Source organism: Aegilops tauschii, chromosome 2 (assembly GCF_002575655.3).
Source record: "Aegilops tauschii subsp. strangulata cultivar AL8/78 chromosome 2, Aet v6.0, whole genome shotgun sequence".
Lineage (NCBI taxonomy): Eukaryota > Viridiplantae > Streptophyta > Magnoliopsida > Poales > Poaceae > Aegilops > Aegilops tauschii.
In genome coordinates, this window is record NC_053036.3 from 493,515,004 (window position 1) to 493,537,461 (window position 22,458).

General features: G+C 43.5%; 1 protein-coding gene across 1 annotated transcript in view; it reads left to right on the plus strand.

Moving 5' to 3' along the window:
* The first annotated feature begins 3,435 nt into the window (after positions 1–3,435).
* The window catches only part of LOC141041160 (uncharacterized), a 46,468-nt gene continuing 27,445 nt past the window's right edge, over positions 3,436–22,458 (plus strand). The window contains exon 1 of the mRNA XM_073507276.1: positions 3,436–3,549. Coding sequence (XP_073363377.1) covers positions 3,436–3,549 — 114 coding nt within the window. The remainder of the gene's footprint in view (positions 3,550–22,458) is intronic.

The window sequence follows — 22,458 nt, forward strand, 5'->3', positions numbered from 1 at the left end:
AACCCAAGCGATCGCACTAGCTATGTTACTGAACCCGAGCGATCGATCCCTTGGCTGCTGACTGAACCCGAGCGATTGATTGCTGTTGCTGCTTACTGAAGCCGATCGAGCAAGACGTGGCCAGCCGGTGTTGGGTTGCCTCTCGATGAACAATGACCGTTGCTATTATCGCGCGCGCAATACATAGAACAAGTCGAGACGTGGTGAGTCGAGGCTGTGGATGAACAGTTCTCGGTGGGGGTTGGATGAACAGGACCCCGTTTTAGTAGGCGGTTACCGCTAGATGAATAGGACCCTGAGGAGGCCGCCGCACCCCAACCGGTTGGGGGTGGATGAAAAGGACCCCGTGGAGGTTGGATGAACAGTAGACGGTGGAGGCTGGATAAACAGTAGCCCGTGGATAAACAGTAGCAGGTGGAGGCTGGAGGAAGTCAACGATGGATGAACAGTAGCCTGTGGAGGCTGGAGCGAGGCAGTAGACGGGGATGAACCGGACCCGGTTTCAACTGTAGGCACTCCAACAGAAGTCCGTTTCCTCCGTTTTGCGTTACGCCACACCTGACCCGATCAACAGGACCCCGTTTCGACCGTAGGCACTCGAACAGAAGTCTGTTTTCTCCATTTTGCGGTACGCCACACCCTTCCCGATGAACAGGACCCTGTTTTGACCGTACGCGGTCGAACAGAAGGCCATTTCCCTTCGTTTTGCGGTACGCCAGACCCCATTTCGGTTGTTCTGTCCAAGCCGGTTGGCTCCCGATGAACAGGATGCGTTTTTACCCAGTCACTTGGCTCCCGGTGAACACGACGCTGTTTCCTCCGTTCCGACCCAGCCAGCTGGCTGCCGATGAACAAGACGCCGTTGCTGCCGTCCACTGACTCTCCATGTACACGATCCCTGGACGTACATATGTGCGAGTAGGCGGTCGATACCCCACCCGTATGTACGTATGTGACTGTAATTTTTGGCATGTGGCTATATGTACATGTACACAGTTTAGAAGGGATTGCCTGAACTACTATGTCGGGGCTCTACTACTACACGTGCTGCTGCTTGCTCGGCCACGGTTCATCATTGCACAGAGACCAATCGACCAGTATGTACGAACACGTTCGCGACCAGACAGACAACGCTACGTACGCTTCGACAGGATGGGTCCCAGCTGTCAGGGAGGATAAGGACGCACTTCCTTCCGTGCAAAGATATAGCTGGTGGGTCCCAGCTATCACGGGGAGGAATGATTTTTTGCGTAATATGAAGGCACTTCCTTGTGTTCGAAGATGTAGCTGGTGGGTCCAGCTGTCAGCCTCACCGACTAAAGTCCTCTTCCTGTCGTTCTTTGACCACGCCGCGTCGAGAACATCAGGGCGGTGGACAACGACGAGGCCTAGGAAGGGAACGACGCGGAGCCAGGGAAGACGAGGCAGGTGGATGCCCATGCGGAGGAGAGTACTAGGGTTCACTTGTTCGGTTGCGGTGTGAGGCTGTCGTTGCCGAATAATAACACGAGGTTTTGGTAACTAGAGGAATGGCCTGGATGGCGTTGGGAGTAGGGTGGGTCGGTGAGGCCTGCGCGGCAGCATAGCCGGCCATGAGAGGCGGTAGCAGGCGGTACCGCCGGCGGTGGTTTGGGCGGCTGAAGCAAGAATATCCGAGATTCAAGACACACGACAGCCGTTTGATCGACATCCAACGACCACTGCTGCTAGAAATCGTGTGTTGACATTGACAAACCCTTGCGTACGCGCCAACTTCGTTGGCCCACAAGTGAGCATCACATCTATCGTAGAGAAAATATAGCCCATTTGCGATTTGTAATAATGTACAACCCATTTTTGAATTCTAATGGAATTTACTACAGCCCATTTATAGTATGTTAAAATTACAGCCCATTTTCTAGCCAGGACAACGATTAATAATTTCAACAAACCGCTCAAAACAGAATTCAAATTTTTTCCCACATTTTGATGAGATCCGAAATATTTTTATCACCAAATTCCGAGTCAGATTAAATATAATTTCAGAATAAATTTTTATTAGGTAAAAATCCGAAACAAGTAATGAAATTGAATTTTCAAAATCCAAAAATAATATTTTTGAAACTAATTACCTGTTTGGTGCGTTTTTTATATTTACAACCCAGTTTTTATAATAACATCCCATTTATTATTTTTTAAAGCCCATTTTCTTGTTAAGCCTAATGCATCCCTCCTAAAAAAGATTTGCAGCCCGACGGGCTGGAGAATAACAAGTTGACTTGGGTTTGGTATTCCTAAAAAAAAGTATAGTTGGGCTAGCCATTTTCACCTTAAAAATTCATATCTGGGCTGGATATTTGGTCGACATAAAATAATATCCTGGGCTAGACGGGCCAGCCCGTCCAGTTGATACCCTGCTCCTCTGAACAACAACAAAAACATCGCTTAAGAAAAACTCTGCTCACACCTCAAAAAACAAATACTGCTCGAGCTGCTGCGTACCAGCTGTCGGCCGCTCCTTGTGTAATTCTATCGTTTATTGGCTATATAGGTTGACAATGGTGTGGGACCGTGATGTCAGGAAACCAGGAAGAAGCAATTTTTTTATATTTGTAATAAGGAGGCACCTGCGTACGTACGACTATGGCCCTGGTGGGTCCGTACTATCATCCTCTCCACGTAAAGTCATCTCCTGATTCCTCATGTTCGTTCACCAAGTTAACAATGTGAGACGGCGGTGCCACGGCAAGCAGAACAACTCGAAGGTCGACGGAGAGGGCCTCGCGGGCCCTATGGATGGTCTAATACAGTGCCCGCTGCTCATTCAGGAAGCCAGGATCATAGGGCCACATGTCCGCGATGGCATTGTCATTCACTTGTTCGCCGGTGCTCGTTTAGGAGACACAGGTTGTAGCATAGGTCCTCCTGTGCTTGCCAGAATGCCGATTCCGGCGGCGCTGGTAGCTCTTTCGCCATTAGGCCGTCGAAGTGCGGCCGCACCTGCTCTATGGTGAACACGACATAAACCAGCTTGGGCGGTGGCGCCAGCTCCTGGTCGGAAGCAACTTCCATCGTATGGTTGTCGTGGCTGAGCTCGAAGAGCTCGCTGGTGAGCCAGCATGTCCGGCTGCTGGACCGGACCGCTGCCAAGCACGAGTCTTGCCGCCCTGGCCCACCCAGACCCCCTCCCTCACCCGCGCGCGCTTTTCGCCCGAAACGGTCAGCGTCGCCCGCGCCGCTTCCCGGTGCAGGCGACTGCTCCGCGTTCAAATGACACAAGTGTTGTCCGTTCGTTCGTCTGCCGCCCACATTAAGGATACGCGGTTGCAGAGGCGGATACTCCGGCGCCACCCATCCGTCCCTCTATCGCCCACTATTGCTATATAAACTGTTGTGCCGGCCATAGCCGTAGTCATCCACCCCCGTTCCCTTTCTCCTCTCCACACCACTCCCACCATGGCTTCCTGGCGCTCCAACGCTCTTCAGGACGGGCAGACGATGGACCAGAAGAAGGAGATGGCAGCCATTGCTGGCGACTGGCTGGCCGACAGGCAGCCGGAGGACGACGATGTCCCAATGGAGAACATGGTCGTCGATGATCCGGCGCCAACCCCCTCCTCCGCGCTATCCTCGCCGGTGCATTGTACCATGACCATCGGCAAGGCCCATGCCAATTACATGGACATGGTGAGGTAGAAGCATTTCGGGAGGCGCATGCCCATGCAGCCTATAACCACCATGTCCTCCAGGAGCACCTGCAGGCGGAGGAGCAGATCACCGCATAGCGGGTGGAGTAGGAGGCGCTACTCGATTCGTATAGCTCCGCACACGAGAGCCTCCTCAAGCGCTGGTGGTACCGCATGCGGGTGGCGGAGGTTGCGGCCGCCTACAAAGAGGGTGATGAAGCGAGCGAGGCGCTGTTTGGCGAGACCGACGACGAGGTGCAAGACAATGCCGGCTCCGCCCCACCGTCACCGAGGCAAAGGACTTCGCCGGCTACGGTGAGGCCCTGCTCCGCCGAGGCCCCGCTCCACCAACTATAGGCAGAGGACATCACTGGCTCCGCAGAGGCCCCGTCCCGCCGGCTACGGCGAACCCCTGCTCCGCCGAGGCCCTGCCCTGCCAACAACGAGGCCGAGGACATCGCCGGGTCCGCCGAGGCCCCGCCCCGCCGGCACCGAGGTGGAGGACTTCACCGTCTACGGTGAGGCCCTGCTCGGCCGAGGCTCCGCCCCGCCAACAACGAGGCAGAGGACATCACCGGCTCTACCGAGGCCCTGCCCTGACTTCAACGAGGGGGGGATTTCCCGAGCTCCGCCGAGGTGCCGCCCCGCCGCCAACGAGGCCGCGCCGCGAAGAATGTGAGGAAGAGTAGAAGACGGTAGGTCACCGCCGCTTGGGTCCAAGTAACGCCACCACTCCTACCCTCCGGTTGAAGACAAGCTTGGCGGGTTGAACTTCGACGGCTGATTAGCTGCTTGGCGGCGACGTGGAGTCGGACATCTTTACTTCATGTGGCTTCGGAGGCGGAGCTGGAGAAGAAGCTTCTGTTCTTGGGGCTCAGCCGGACACGGGGAATGGGCGCCAGAGATCATAGATTAAGTTAATTAATTTTACCTCCAGCGCACCCCTTTTTAGTTGAAGAATGTCTGAAATGTAATGAAATCCGACATGTTTATATGAAATCCAGTCGTGTATGAACGAATTTAGTCCGATTAGTTCAAATTCTTGTATCAGTGACAGATGAACATGCAAAACAATATGTACTAGCATTATTCTCAGGACGCACGATGATCACCTCCTTTGTAGCAGTATCACACGTACAAAAAGTTTGAGCAGCTTTTTAGCGTGCCTGTACATTGCAATCAAACTCACATGCCTGGCAATTCATAGACAACATTCAAAACAATCGATGATAATGATTCACACGTCAGAGCCAATATTTACTTCACAACTAAAGACACAAATAAAGAAAAAATGATTGATGCTGCCGACGGCAAAGGGCGTCCTATTCCAAAATATCAAGCGCATGTCTTCTTTGCTAACATCAATGAGCAAAATTTGAAAAGGTTGACCCATTCCAAAATATGAAATGCGTGTCTTTTTGCGTACATCAATGAGCAAACTTTGACAAGGTTTTCTCATTCCAAATTATCAAATGCCTATGATTGTGGAATGGGCGGGGTTTGCCATTTGCACATTGACATGTCACCTCGTGCTAAATAAACCAGCTATTCTTTTTGTGCAATTCCACTAAAATCAACTGACTTCACGCGTAGCTTGCAGGATTTCGCCTTTATATGTTGCAACGCCTTGAACATATCGGCACCTCCTTTCTTGTACCTAATTTTGGGGCTGAAGATGGAGATGAATGATTCAAGAACATTCGATATATTGTGCATGATGAAGTATAATGAGGGCACGAACAATCAGAACATTTTGTGCAATTCCCATTGAAATCAAGCTGCGCATCCCTGTTTGCAAAAATACAAAAAAGTGATTTGTATAAAGCAAAATGTATTATGAATTTACAGTTATGTATTTACAATTTAAACAGGCACCTACATGATCCATGCAGAACACACATTTAGAAAAATGGAACTCACCAGAAAGAATCCTAAAACAACATTGTCTTGGCCATCACAGAAACAAAGATGGAGATCTGTGAGTCCTTCTGAGCTGAAGTTAGTTAGTTTTTGTGGGCAATAATGTAACCATCCTTCAACTACTCCCTTCTGATAAGAAGAGAGACTTGGTGTTAGGACCGAGAGTATATCGACCAGAGGGGGGTGGTGAATGGGAGATTAAAAAATTATTTTGAATGTTTTGAACTGATCCCAAACCCGGCAGAGGAAATAAGGTTCGGTAAATGAAAACTTAACCAAGCACGCTAGAGAGGAACATATCTATCGAGGAAGGCAACAATGATAGTTCTAGCAAAGGATATTACAGGTTTGACAATGATGATAGTAATGCAGTATACGAACAAGTATAGTAACATGAATGATATCAGGGTTGGTACTACGAAAGAAAACACACAATAGATGCAGCGAGTGATACGTAACTAGAACAACAGAACAAAGTATGAGATAACATAATGATGAGCACCGAACAAAATGGATGGAAGTAACAAACAGGATAAATGCGAATGAGATGCAACAAACAATGACTGATCATGTTATCTATCGACACACAGCACGAGTGTAAACTGCTGAAGGTAATGCAGTAAAGTAGAGTTAACCAGTGGTGCTCGATGGCGACATAGAGATTTGGTAGACCAGTTCGCCCTTCTGCCAAAGGACTACGTCTCGTTAGAGGGGTTGTGATTTAACACAGAAGATAAACTCTCTTCGCCCTATTCTCATTCGACTCAGGGCTGATCAGACTCGAGTCGATTTCACTCATGGTTGATACTTGTCGGCGATCTCCAAACCTTCAGACAACCTTCGCAAACCATAACGGCTCTAGGTTGCTGAAGATCTAGCTCGGTGAATGATGTCGCTTGAAGCTACGTCGGTATTTCCTCAAAGAGGAAGGGATGATGCAACACAGCAGCGGTAGGTATTTCCCTCAGATATGAAACCAGGGTCATCGAACCAGTAGGAGAACCAAGCAACACAACGTAAACAGCCCTTGCACACAAATAACAACCACTCGCAACCCGACGTGTTAAAGTGGTTGTCAATCCCTTTCGGGTAACGGTGCCAGAAACGGTGCGCGGATGGGAGAAAGTTGTAATAGATTGAATAAATAGATTGCAAATAAAATAAAGTGCAACAAAGTATTTTTTGTATTTATGGTTTAATAGATCTGAAAATAAATGCAAGGAAAAAGTAGGTCGCAAAGGCAAATATATGAGAAAGAGACCCGGGGGCCGTAGGTTTCACTAGTGGCTTCTCTCGAGAAAAATAGCAAACGGTGGGTGAAAAAATTACTGTTGGGCAATTGATAGAACTTCAAATACTCATGACGATATCCAGGCAATGATCATTATATAGGCATCACATCCAAGATAACTAGACCGACTCTTGCCTGCATCTACTACTATTACTCCACACATGGACCGCTATCCAACATGCATCTAGTGTATTAAGTTCATGGAAAAACAGAGTAATGCAATAAGAACGATGTCATGATGTAGACAAGATCTATCTATGTAGAGATAGACCCCATCATTTTATCCTTAGTAGCAATGATAGATACGTGCCGGTTCTCTTTCTGTCACTGGGATCAAGCACCGTAAGATCCAACCCACTACAAAGCACCTCTTCCCATTTCAAGATAAATAGATCAAGTTGGCCAAACAAAACCCAAATATCGGAGAAGAAATACGAGGCTATAAGAGATCATCCATAAAAGAGATCAAAGAAACTCAAATACTTTCATGGATATAAAAAGATAGATCTGGTCATAAACTCAAAGTCCATCGATCCCAGCAAACACACCGCAAAAGAGTTACATCATATGGATCTCCAAGAAACCATTGTATGGAGAATTCAGAGAGAGATAGATGAAGCCATCTAGCAAGTAACTACGGACCCTAAGGTCTACAAAGAACTACTCACGCATCATCGGAGAGGCACCAATGGAGGTGGTGAACCCCATCTGAGATGGTGTCTAGGTTGGATCTTGTGGTTCTGGACTCTGGTGTGCCTGGATGAATAATTTATCGACTCCCCTAGGGTTTCTGGAATATTGTGGTATTTATAGAGCAAAGAAGCGGTCCGGGGGGCACCCGAGGTAGGCACAACCCACCAGGGCGCGCCTGGGCCTCCTGGCGCGCCCTGGTGGGTTGTGCCCTCCTCGAGGCACCCCAGGCGCAGCAAGGGCCCGTTACGTTCCTTCTGGTCCAAAAAAATTCTTCGTGAAGTTTCGTTGCGTTTGGACTCCGTCTGATATTGATTTCCTACGATGTAAAAAACATGCAGAAAACAGCAACTGACACTTGGCACTATGTCAATAGGTTAGTATCAAAAAATGATATAAAATGATTATAAAACATCCAAGATTGATAATATAACAGCATGGAACAAAAAAAAATTATAGATACGTTGGAGAAGTATCAGCATCCCCTAGCTTAACTCCTACTCGTCCTCGAGTAGGTAAGTGATAAACATAGAATTTTTGATGTGGAATGCTACCTAACATGTCATATCATATTTCTTTTCTTTATAACATGGACATTTGGACTTTTAAGTTGTTCAAAGCAATAGTCTAGTTTTGACATGATAATTTTAATACTCAAGCATATCAACAAGCAACCATGTCTTTCAAAATATCAATGCTAAATAAGTTATTCCTAGGCCATCATGCTCAATCATTGATCCATTCATGAAACACACTCGCATATTAGTTACACCCAATACTTAAGTACGATCATATTGCCTCCTAGTTGGTGCTTTTGTAAGAGAAGATGGAGACTCAAATTAAAAATAAAAATTGCATAAAGTAAAAGAAAGGCCATTCACAGAGGGAAGTAGGGATTTGTAGAGGTGCCAGAGCTCAAAGCGAAAAATTAGAGATAAAAAAATTTTGGGAGGTGTACCCATCCCACCAACGAAAACGACTTAGGTTCCCAACACTTTCCATGCTAGATATATCATAGGCGGTTCCCAAACAGAAAATAAAGTTTATTCCTTTTTCCACCATACTTTCACTTTCTATGGCTAGCCGTATCCACGGTTGCCCTCCATACCAACACTTTCCAAGGAATTTATTATTTGACAACATAAAGTAAATTCATTTTTTTCATTTTGGGACTGGGCATCCCTAAAACCTTTGCCTTACTCTCGTGCAATGACAAGTGAAAAAACACTCATCGTGAGAATAATACATCTAGCATGGAAAATATTAGCCACCCCTCACCGCTCCGTGAGCGAAACGAACACACAAAAGAGAAGTTTATTTTGAAAATTAGAGATGGCACATGCAAATTTGCTTAGAACGGCAAAAGAATACTGCATATAGGTAGATATAGTGGACTCATGTGGCAAAACTGGTTTACATGATTTTGGATGCACAAGTAGAGATCGTACTTGGTGCAAAATGAAGGCTAGCAAAAGATTAAGAAGCGACCAACTAAGAAACGAATAATCTCATAAGCAAGCATTAAGCATAAATAACACCGAATAATGCACCACAAGTAGGATATAATTTCATTGCATAAATATTGACTTTTGTTCTTGCGTAGGGAATCACAAACCTTAACACCAATATTCTTATAAAAGCATAATTACTCATCAACATAACTCACATATCATATCATCATATCTCAAAACTATTACTAAGAATCAAGTTTATTTTGTCCAATGATCTTCATGAAAGTTCTTATTATATCCTTCTTGGATATCTATCACTTTGGGACTAATTTTCATGTGTTGCTTTTCATAAGCTCAAAGAAATCTAAGTGAAGATCATGAGCATAATTTTTCATTCTTTCTCTCAAAATAATTTAAGTGAAGCAAGAGAGAATTTCTTGAAAATTTTACTAACACTCAAATAAATCTAAGTGAAGCAAGAGAGCATTTCTTCAAAAATACTAAGCACAGCGTGCTCAAAAAGATATAAGTGAAGCACTAGAGCAAGTCCATAGCTCATAAAAAAATTAAGTGAAGCATAGAGAGCAATTCTAACAAGTCATGACATAATTTTGGGTCTCTCAAATAGGTGTGTCCAGCAAAGGATTAAGACTTAAAACACAAAATTAAACAAGCAAAGACTCATATCATACAAGACGCTCCAAGCAAAACACATATCATGTGACGAATAAAAATATATCTTCGAGTAAAATACCGATGGTCGTTAGAAGAAAGAGGGGATGCCACTCGGGGGCATCCCCAAGCTTATTTGGTTGCTCATTTTTGGATAATAGCTTGGGATTCTGGGGCATCCCCAAGCTTAGGCTCTTCTATCCTTTATTTCTTCATCCACCGTAAGATAACCCAAAACTTGAAAACTTCAATCACATAAAACTCAACAAACCTTCATGAGATCCGTTAGTATAAGAAAGCAAACCACTACTATAAGTACTGTACCAAACCAATTCATATTTTCTTTTTGCATTATATCTACTGTATTCCAACTTTTCTATGGCAAAAACTCATCAAAGAAAACCATATAGCCATCAAAATAAGCACACAACGCAAAGAAAACAGAATCTGTCAAAACAGAACAGTTTGTAGAAATCTGACTATTTAGAAAACTTCTGGAACTCCAAAAATTCTGCCAAATTAGGAAGACCAGGGTAATTTGTATATTAATCTTCCGCAAAAAGAATCAGGGCAAAACCAATTTTCTGTGACTTATGAAAATTATTTTCGTGAGTGCATAAGTTTCTGTTTTTCAGCAAGATCAAAAAACTCTCACCCAAGAAGATGCTAAAGGCTTACTTGGCACAAACGCTAACACAAGAAACACAATAATAATAGTTGCATAATTGTGCAAACACTCAAGAACAGAAAGCAAAAAGCAAAAATAAATTTTATTCATTGGGTTGCCTCCCAACAGCAACCTGATTCATAAGGTTTTGTCATCTTTGGTTCGAGATCCATAAGATGCCCTCATGATTGATTCATAAGGTGGCCTAATTCTTGTGCTAGGAAAGTGTTCCATACCCTTCCTCAAAGGAAGTTGGAACTTAATATTGCCTTCTTTCATATCAATCACGGCACCGATAGTGCGTAAAAACGGTCTACCAAGAATAATTGGACAAGACGGATTGCAATCAATATCAAGAACAATAGAATATATGGGCACATAATTACTATTTGCAATAATAAGAACATCATTAATTCTTCCCATAGGCTTTTTAATAGTAGAATCCGCCAAGTGCAAATTTAAAGAACATTCCTCAAGATCGGTAAGACCAAGCATGTAACATCCCAAATTTTCAATTTGGAATGTTATACATTAGATCATCATTCCATAGCATATTTTATTGCATTTTGGCAAAATCCTCGAAAATCCAAAGCAACTCAAGGACCCTCGGAGAGAGTTGGGGAATTTTTCGCGGTTTTCATATTTGATTTTTATCAAATAATGAAACAAGGATTTTGGTTTTAATTATTTTTCTCTCTGAAAAATATTTCATATTAAAATATATGAGAGGAGAAAATATGACTTCTCCAAAATAATTGAAATATTGGAGGAAAAATATTAAAATAAAATATTTGATTTTATTCGGATTTTATTTGCAATTTTAATTGCATTAGAAAAATTGCACGTTTTTAAAATGCATTTTCGGGCCAGGAAAATGTTCATCTCGTTCTAATTATTTTAATTAGACGGTGAAAATTATTTTGGCCTTTTTGGATTTTTATTTATTTTTCTATGATTTTTCTTAGGTTCGGTGAAATTATTTAAAAAAAAATCCCGAGCGTGCCGAATGGGCCGAAGCCTAGCCGACGGCCCAGCCCACCGCCCGAGCCGTCTCCCTCCCGGAGACCTAGCTCCCGATGCCGCCGCCGCCTTACCCCTTCCCCACGGCACCCCCCGCTCCTTAAGTACCCCAGCCCCGCCGCCCTCTCCTCACCTCATCCCGACCCCGCCCCGCACCCGACGCCGCCCGGAGGAGCCGCGCCGGAGCCGCCTATCGCCGCCGCCTCGGGAAGCCCCGACGCCGCCGCCCGTCGCCTCCCCGAGCCCCGCCGCCCCTCGCCGCACTCCCCGAACCCCGCCGGAGCCCGTCCCGAGCCCCGCCGGAGTTGCCCCGACGAGGTAACCGCAGCCGCCGCCACCGTGCCAGTTTTTTTAAAACCGTTCTGTTTATTTTTTTTGAAACCCTAGATTTTTGTAGATCGGTTTATTTTTTTCGGTTTAGTTAGTTAGTGAACGTTCACCGATCCGTTCGTTTTAACGAACGTGTTCACCGGTTAGCCGCAGTTAACGAAGTCCGTTCGTTTGACTGTTCGTCAGTTTTCTTTTTCGTCGGATTTTCCGCGATTTCCCAGATCGCGATTTCTAATGTGTTTTTCGTTTTAGTTTATCTTTTAGCTCGTTTATCGGAATCAGGCGATTCAAGCGCCTAGAGTTTCGTCTCGAAATTCTCTTTCCGTTTAACCTATTCAAACATGTTTTTGCTACTGTAAAATTTGACTTAGATCCAGATTAGTAAACGAAGCTTGTTTCTTTCGCTGTTTGACTTTCGTTGTTTCGTTTGATTCGATTCTTTTTGCAAACCGGAGTTCTTAAGTTGAACTTTCTGGTTAGATCTTTATTTGAGTTTTACCTGTGCATTATATGAGTGCTTATTGTTTGCGATAGAGTACCCGGAGTGCGCCGCTTGCTACTTCGAATCTCTAGGTTTCACGAATCATCAGCAAGGCAAGTAACATTTTGATCATACCTCTTTTACTACCCAGTTTTATTGCATTAGACCAATCCTCAAACAATTGCATGATTAGGGTCCAATTAAATTGTGGGTATTGGGAAGTAGATGAGGTAGTACCTATTACCAGTTTTGTTATCAAACCTTGGGAGTTACTTCTACGTTTGCTCATATTGCTATGCTATGCTAGTAGGCGTGGATTGGGTTTGAGTGATACCATGACAGATGTGAGATTGCTAATTAATGGTTAACCTTAAGGTGGCAACTAAAACTCACATCTGGGTGGATTGAGGTACCTGGGTATTCCAGGATTGCCTGTTTTTCTTTTGGACCGCCACCCAGGTTCAAAGGGATCATGAGATTATTCATGCTAGAAACTTCCGTGTGCAGCCACAAGCTATTATGGGCTCTAGCATAGTTGAGTAGGTTACATGATCTCTTGAAGAGGTGGGCTAGCAGATGTAGGGGAAAGTAGGTGTAACTGTCCACCCGGAGTAAAGAGTTATTTTTTCTGAAAGACTGTGTCTCGGTCATCCATTTCTCAAACATCATGTAGTGTGAGAATCAAGCGGAGGCGATCGAGTCTTGTGGGGAAAAGTGCGCTAACCTCTGCAGAGTGTACAAACTAATCATGATTAGTCGTGTCCCCGGTTATGGATATCTTGAGTATCTAGTATTTGGATTATCATGTGAATCTCATCATGTTACTTTAATTAATTTTGTTGGGTTAATGATGATACTTAATTGGGATTGAGATGCTGTCAACCATCTCAATGTTTAACAACCACCATGATAGTTAAATAAAATTTATTCCTTTGCAGTAGGGAAAAATTGGCTTTTTGCAAAACTGTAACCATAGAGCCTTCCACCAGCCATATATGCATGTAGTATAGCATTACTATATTCATTACTCTCTATGTGTTACATTGCCAGCATATTCCATGTGCTGACCCGTTTTCGGGCTGCAACGTTTCATGTTGCAGACTTTTCAGACGACGAGTAAGGTGCCTTAGGTTGTGGTCTTATACTCAGTGATGCCGTTGGAGTTGATGGACTCACTTATCTTCCAAGTCTTCCACTGTTATCGTTTTTAGATGGCCTTAAGGCATATTTGTCATACTTATTTCTCTCTTGAGATACTCGTTGTAATAAGTGTGTGATTGCTACTCTGTTATAAATCCTCCATTTGTACTGTGCGTGTCAGCATTACTGATCCAGGGATGACACTGGTGCACAGCAGCACAGACTGTTTGAGGTCTGGTCGCTACAAAGCACATCACATAAAGATTTCGGAATTATAGAAACACTAGCACCCAAGTCACATAAAGCAAAACATACATAATTTTAAATCTTGACTTTGATAGTAGGTTCCCACTCATCATGCAATTTTCTAGGAATTGAAACTTCTAATTCCAATTTTTCTTCAAAAGCTTTCATCATAGCATCAACAATATGTTTAGTAAAAGCTTTATTTTGTTCGTAAGCATGGGGTGAATTTATCCTGGATTGCAACAAAGAAATATAATTAATCAAAGAGCAACTATCATAATTAAAGTCTTTGAAATCCAAAAGAGTGGGCACATTACTAGCTAAAGTTTTGACCTCTTCAAACCCACTTTTATCAATTTTCTCAACAAGATTTTCACCCTCCGAAATATTGGGACGCCTTCTACCTAAAGTTACTCTTCTCGAGTCCCTTTTTCATCAATCTTAACTTTACTAAACAAGGATGTTGGGGAACGTAGTAATTCAAAAAATTTCCTACGCACACGCAAGATCATGGTGATGCATAGCAACGAGAGGGGAGAGTGTTGTCTACGTACCCTCGTAGACCGATAGCGGAAGGGTTTAACACAACGCGGTTGATGTAGTCGTACGTCTTCACGATCCGACCGATCAAGTACCGAACGCACGGCACCTCCGAGTTCAGGACACGTTCAGCTCGATGGCGTCCCTCGAACTCCGATCCAGCCGAGTGTTGAGGGAGAGTTTCGTCAGCACGACGGCGTGGTGATGATGATGATGTTCTACCGACGCAGGGCTTCGCCTAAGCACCGCTACGATATTATCGAGGTGTAATATGGTGGAGGGGGGAACCGCACACGGCTAAGAGATCAATTATCAATTGTTGTGTCTATGGGGTGCCCTCCTGCCCCCGTATATAAAGGAGCAAGGGGGAGGCCGCCGGCCAAGGAGGAGGGCGCGCCAAGGGGGGAGTCCTACTCCCACCGGGAGTAGGACTCCTCCTTTCCTTGTTGGAATAGGAGAAGGGAAGGGAGAAGGAGAAAGAAGGAAGGGGGCGCCCCCCCTCCCTAGTCCAATTCGGACTAGTCCATGGGGAGGGGTGCGGCCACCCTTTGGGGCCTTTCTCTCCTTTCCCGTATGGCCCATTAAGGCCCAATACGAATTCCCGTAACTCTCCGGTACTCCAAAAATACCCGAATCACTCGGAACCTTGCCGAAGTCCGAATATAGTTGTCCAATATATCGATCTTTACGTCTCGGCCATTTTGAGACTCCTCGTCATGTCCCCGATCTCATCCAGGACTCCGAACTCCTTCGGTTCATCAAAACACATAAACTCATAATATAACCGTCATCGTAACGTTAAGCGTGCGGACCCTATGGGTTCGAGAACTATGTAGACATGACCGAGACACCTCTCCGGTCAATAACCAATAGCAGAACCTGGATGCTCATATTGGCTCCCACATATTCTACGAAGATCTTTATCGGTCAGACCGCATAACAACATACGTTGTTCCGGTTAATACAAGTCTAGCATGAATAATAAACATTTATCATGATATAAAAAAATAAATAATAACTTTATTATTGCCTCTAGGGCATTTTCCTTCAGTCTCCCACTTGCACTAGAGTCAATAATCTAGTTCACATCGCCATGTGATTTAATATCAATAGTTCACATCACCATGTGATTAACACCCATAGTTCACATCGTCATGTGACCAACACCCAAAGGGTTTACTAGAGTCAGTAATCTAGTTCACATCGCTTATGTGATTAACACCCAAAGAGTACTAAGGTGTGATCATGTTTTGCTTGTGAGATAATTTTAGTCAACGGGTCTGTCACATTCAGATCCGTAAGTATTTTGCAAATTTCTATGTCTATAATGCTCTGCACGGAGCTACTCTAGCTAATTTCTCCCTCTTTCAATATGTATCTAGACCGAGACTTAGAGTCATCTAGATTAGTGTCAGAACTTGCATCGACGTAACCCTTTACGACGAACCTTTTGTCACTTCCATAATCGAGAAACATATCCTTATTCCAGTAAGGATAATTTTGACCGCTGTCCAGTGATCTACTCCTAGATCACTATTGTACTCCCTTGCCAAAATCAGTGTAGGGTATACAATAGATCTGGTACACAGCATGGCATACTTTATAGAACCTATGGCCGAGGCATAGGGAATGACTTTCATTCTCTTTCTAACTTCTGCCGTGGTCGGGCTTTGAGTCTTACTTCATTTCACACCTTGTAACACAGGCAAGAAACTCTTTCTTTGACTGTTCCATTTTGAACTACTTCAAAATCTTGTTAAGGTATGTACTCATTGAAAAAACTTATCAAGCGTCTTGATCTATCTCTATAGATCTTGATGCTCAATATGTAAGCAGCTTCACCGAGGTCTTTCTTTGAAAAACTCCTTTCAAATACTCCTTTATGCTTTGCAGAATAATTCTACATTATTTCCGATCAACAATATGTCATTCACATACACTTATCAGAAATGCTGTAGTGCTCCCACTCACTTTCTTGTAAATACAGGCTTCACCGCAAGTCTGTATAAAACTATATGCTTTGATCAACTTATCAAAGCGTACATTCCCACTCTGAGATGCTTGCACTAGTCCATAGATGGCTCACTGGAGTTTGCATATTTTGTTAGCACCTTTAGGATTAACAAAACCTTCTAGTTGCATCATATACAACTCTTCTTTAATGAATCCATTAAGGAATGCAGTTTTGTTTATCCATTTTCCAGATTTCATAAAATGCGGCAATTGCTAACATGATTCGGACAGACTTAAGCATAGATACGAGTGAGAAACTCACATCGTAGTCAACACCTTTGAACTTTGTCGAAAACCTTTTGCGACAATTCTAGCTTCCGTCTTCCTCTTGAAGATCCATTTAATCTCAATGGCTCGCCAATCATTGGGCAAGTCAATCAAAGTCCATACTTTGTTCTCATACATGGATCTCATCTCAGATTTCATGGTCTCAAGCCATTTTGCGGAATCTGGGCTCACTATCGCTTCTTCATAGTTCGTAGGTTTGTCATGGTCTAGTAACATAACCTCCAGAACAGGATTACTGTACCACTTTGGAGCGGATCTTACTCTGGTTGACCTACGAGGTTCAGTAATAACTTGATCTGAAGTTCCATGATCATCATCATTAACTTCCTCACTAATTAGTATAGGCGTCACAGAAACTGGTTTCTGTGATGAACTACTTTCCAATAAGGGAGCAGGTACAATTACCTCATCAAGTTCTACTTTCCTCCCACTCACTTCTTTCGAGAGAAACTCCTTCTCTAGAAAGGATCCATTTTAGCAACGAATGTGTTGCCTTCAGATCTGTGATAGAAGGTGTACCCAACTGTCTCCTTTGGGTATCCTATGAAGACACATTTCTCCGATTTGGGTTTGAGCTTATCAGGATGAAACTTTTTCACATAAGCATCGCAACCCCAAACTTTAAGAAACGACAACTTTGGTTTCTTTCCAAACCACAGTTCATAAGATGTCGTCTCAACGGATTTAGATGGTACCCTATTTAACGTGAATGCAGCTGTCTCTAATGCATAACCCCAAAACAATAGTGGTAGATCAGTAAGAGACATCATATACTGCACCATATCTAATAAAGTACGGTTACGATGTTCGGACACACCATTACACCGTGGTGTTCCAGGTGGCGTGAGTAGTGAAACTATTTCACATTGTTTTAACTGAAGGCCAAACTCGTAACTCAAATACTCTTCTCCATGATCAGATCGTAGAAACTTTATTTTCTTGTTACGATGATTTTCCGTTTCACTCTGAAATTATATGAACTTTTCAAATGTTTCAGACTTCTGTTTCATTAAGTAGATATACCCATATCTGCTCAAATCATCTGTGAAGGTCAGAAAATAATGATACCTGCTACGAGCCTCAATATTCATCGGACCACATACATCTGTATGTATGATTTCCAACAAATCTGTTGCTCTCTCCATAGTTCCGGAGAATGGCGTTTTAGTCATCTTGCCCATGAGGCACGGTTCGCAAGCATCAAGTGATTCATAATCAAGTGATTCCAAAATCCCATCAGTATGGAGTTTCTTCATGCACTTTACACCAATATGACCTAAATGGCAGTGCCACAAATAAGTTGCACTATCATTATTAACTTTGCATCTTTTGGCTTCATGAATATGTGTATCACTACGATCGAGATCCAACAAACCATTTTATTGGGTGTATGACCATAGAAGGTTTTATTCATGTAAACAGAATAACAATTATTCTCTAATTTAAATGAATAACCGTATTGCAACAAACATGATCAAATCATATTCATCCTCAACGCAAACACCAAATAACACTTATTTAGGTTCAACACTAATCCCGAAAGTATAGGGAGTGTGCGATGATGATCATATCAATCTTGGAACCACTTCCAATACACATCGTCACTTCATCCTTAACTAGTTTATGTTCATGCAACTCCCGTTTCGAGTTACTACTCTTTAGCAACTAAACCAGTATCAAATACTGAGGGGTTGCTATAAACACTAGTAAGTACACATCAATAACATGTATATTCAATATACCTTTGTTCACTTTGCCATCCTTCTTATCCACCAAATACTTGGGGCAGTTCCGCTTCCAGTGACCAGTCCCTTTGCAATAGAAGCTCTTAGTCTCAGGCTTAGGTACAGACTTGGGCTACTTCACTTGAGTAGCAACTTGCTTGTCGTTCTTTTTGAAGTTCCCCTTCTATCCCTTTGCCCTTTTCTTGAAACTAGTGGTCTTGTTAACCATCAACACTTGATGCTCTTTCTTGATTTCTACCTTCGTCGATTTCAGCATCGCGAAGAGCTCGGGAATTACTTTCGTCATCCCTTACATACTATAGTTCATCACGAAGTTCTACTAACTTGGTGATGGTGACTAGAGAATTCTGTCAATCACTATTTTATCTAGAAGATTAACTCCCACTTGATTCAAGCGATTGTAGTACCCAGACAATCTGAGCACATGCTCACTGCTTGAGCTATTCTCCTCCATCTTTTAGCTATAGAACTTGTTGGAGACTTCATATCTCTCAACTCGGGTATTTGCTTGAAATATTAACTTCAACTCCTGGAACATCTCATATGGTCCATGACGTTCAAAACGTCTTAAGTCCCGATTCTAAGCCGTTAAGCATGGTGCACTAAACTATCAAGTAGTCATCATATTGAGCTAGCCAAACGTTCATAACGTCTGCATCTGCTCCTGCAATAGGTCTGTCACCTAGCGGTGCATCAAGGACATAATTCTTCTGTGCAGCAATGAGGATAATCCTCAGATCACGGATCCAATCCGCATCTTTGCTACTAACATCTTTCAACATAATTTTCTCTAGAAACATATCAAAAAATAAACATAGGGAAGCAACAATGCGAGCTATTGATCTACAACAAAATGTGCAAAATACTATCAGGACTAAGTTCATGATAAATTTAAGTTCAATTAATCATATTACTTAAGAACTCCCACTTAGATAGACATCCCTCTAATCTTCTAAGTGATCACGTGATCCATATCAACTAAACCATGTCCGATCATCACGTGAGATGGAGTAGTTTCAATGGTGAACATCACTATGTTGATCATATCTACTATATGATTCACGCTCGACCTTTCGGTCTCCGTGTTCCGAGGCCATATCTGTTATATGCTAGGCTCGTCAAGCTTAACCTGAGTATTCCGCGTGTGCAACTGTTTTGCACCCGTTGTATTTGAACGTAGAGCCTATCACACCCGATCACCACGTGGTGTCTCAGCACGAAGAACTTTCGCAACGGTGCATACTCAGGGAGAACACTTATACTTTGATAATTTAGTTAGGGATCATCTTATAATGCTACCGTCAATCAAAGCAAGATAAGATGCATAAAAGATAAACATCACATGCAATCAATATAAGTGATATGATATGGCCATCATCATCTTGTGCTTGTGATCTCCATCTCCGAAGCACCGTCATGATCACCATCGTCACTGGCGCGACACCTTGATCTCCATCGTAGCATCGTTGTCGTCTCACCAATCTTATGCTTCTACGACTATCGCTACCGTTTAGTGATAAAGTAAAGCATTACAGGGCGATTGCATTGCATACAATAAAGCGACAACTATATGGCTCCTGCCAGTTGCCGATAACTCGGTTACAAAACATGATCATCTCATACAATAAATTTAGCATCATGCTTTGACCATATCACATCACAACATGCCCTGCAAAAACAAGTTAGACGTCCTCTACTTTGTTGTTGCAAGTTTTACGTGGCTGCTACGGGCTTAGCAAGAACCGTTCTTACCTACGCATCAAAACCACAACGATAGTTTGTCAAGTTGGTGCTGTTTTAACCTTCGCAAGGACCGGGCGTAGCCACACTCGATTCAACTATAGTGAGAGAGACAGACACCCGCCAGTCACCTTTAAGCAACGTGTGCTCGCAACGGTGAAACCGGTCTCGCGTAAGCGTACGCGTAATGTTGGTCCGGGCCGCTTCATCTCACAATACCGCTGAACCAAAGTATGACATCCTGGTAAGCAGTATGACTTATATCGCCCACAACTCACTTGTGTTCTACTCGTGCATAACATCAACGCATAAAACCTGGCTCGGATGCCACTGTTGGGGAACGTAGTAATTTCAAAAAAATTCCTACGTGTACGCATGATCATGGTGATGCATAGCAACAAGAGGGGAGAGTGTTGTCTACGTACCCTCGTAGACCGATAGCGGAAGCGTTTAACACAACGCGGTTGATGTAGTCGTACGTCTTCACGATCCGACCGATCAAGTACTGAACGCACGACACCTCCGAGTTCAGCACACGTTCAGCTCAATGACGTCCCTCGAACTCCGATCCAGCCGGGTGTTGAGGGAGAGTTTCGTCAGCACGACGGCGTGGTGACGATGATGATGTTCTACCGACGCAGGGCTTCGCCTAAGCACCGCTACGATATTATCGAGGTGTAATATGGTGGAGGGGGGCACCGCACACGGCTAAGAGATCAATGATGAATTGTTGTGTCTATGGGGTGCCCCCTGCCCCCGTATATAAAGGAGCAAGGGGGAGGCCGCCGGCCAAGGAGGAGGGCGCGCCAAGGGGGGAGTCCTACTCCCACCGGGAGTAGGACTCCTCCTTTCCTTGTTGGAATAGGAGAAGGGAAGGGAGAAGGAGAAAGAAGGAAGGGGGCGCCCCCCTCCCTAGTCCAATTTGGACTAGTCCATGGGGAGGGATGCGGCCACCCTTTGGGGCCTTTCTCTCCTTTCCCGTATGGCCCATTTAGGCCCAATACGAATTCCCGTAACTCTCTGGTACTCCGAAAAATACCCGAATCACTTGGAACCTTTTCGAAGTCCGAATATAGTCGTCCAATATATCGATCTTTACGTCTCAGCCATTTCGAGACTCCTCGTCATGTCCCCGATCTCATCCGGGACTCCGAACTCCTTCGGTACATCAAAACACATAAACTCATAATATAACCGTCATCGTAACGTTAAGCGTGCAGACCCTACGGGTTCGAGAACTATGTAGACATGACCGAGACACCTCTCCGGTCAATAACCAATAGCGGAACCTGGATGCTCATATTGGCTCCCACATATTCTACGAAGATCTTTATAGGTCAGACCGCATAACAACATACGTTGTTCCCTTTGTCATCGGTATGTTACTTGCCCGAGATTCGATCGTCGGTATCTTAATACCTAGTTCAATCTCGTTACCGGCAAGTCTCTTTACTCGTTCCGTAATACATCATCCCGCAACTAACTCATTAGTTACAATGCTTGCAAGGCTTATAGTGATGTGCATTACTGAGTGGGCCCAGAGATACCTCTCCGACAATCGGAGTGACAAATCCTAATCTCGAAATACGCCAACCCAACAAGTACCTTTGGAGACACCTGTAGAGCACCTTTATAATCACCCAGTTATGTTGTGACGTTTGGTAGCACACAAAGTGTTCCTCCGGTAAACGGGAGTTGCATAATCTCATAGTCATAAGAACATGTATAAGTCATGAAGAAAGCAATAGCAACATACTAAACGATCGAGTGCTAAGCTAACAGAATGGGTCAAGTCAATCAGATCATTCTCCTAATGATGTGATCCCGTTAATCAAATGACAACTCATGTCTATGGCTAGGAAACATAACCATCTTTGATCAACGAGCTAGTCAAGTAGAGGCATACTAGTGACACTCTATTTGTCTATGTATTCACACATGTATCAAGTTTCCGGTTAATACAATTCTAGCATGAATAATAAACATTTATCATGATATAAGGAAATAAATAATAACTTTATTATTGCCTCTAGGGCATATTTCCTTCAAAGGAATCAATAGAAGAAACACCAATCTTTTTAAGATCTTCATCACTTTTGCGAGAGAAATCACTAGAAAATGCTTTTTCTAAAAAATTCTCTTTTAGCTCTAAGCATAGAGGTTCTTTTCCTACTTTCATCCATAGAAACATAAAGAGCTTTAATTGATTCATCTACTTTAGGCACAAAAAATTTCATCTTGAGATTTTCCACACCATGAGCAATTCTATCAACACTTCTAGACAAATCATCAATCTTACTCAACTTTTCTTCTATGCAAGTGTTGAAAACTTTTTGCGTGTTGATAAATTCTTTAATATTGTTCTCAAGATCAGAGGTGTTTCTGTTATTATTATAAGATGGCTTTCCATTGGAATTACCATAATTATTAGAGGAATTACTAGGAAAAGGCCTAGGATTAAAATTTCCTCTATAAGCATTGTTGTTGAAATTATTTCGAGAGATAAAATTCACATCTATGGCATCACTATTTTGCTCAATCAAAGTAGACAAAGGCATA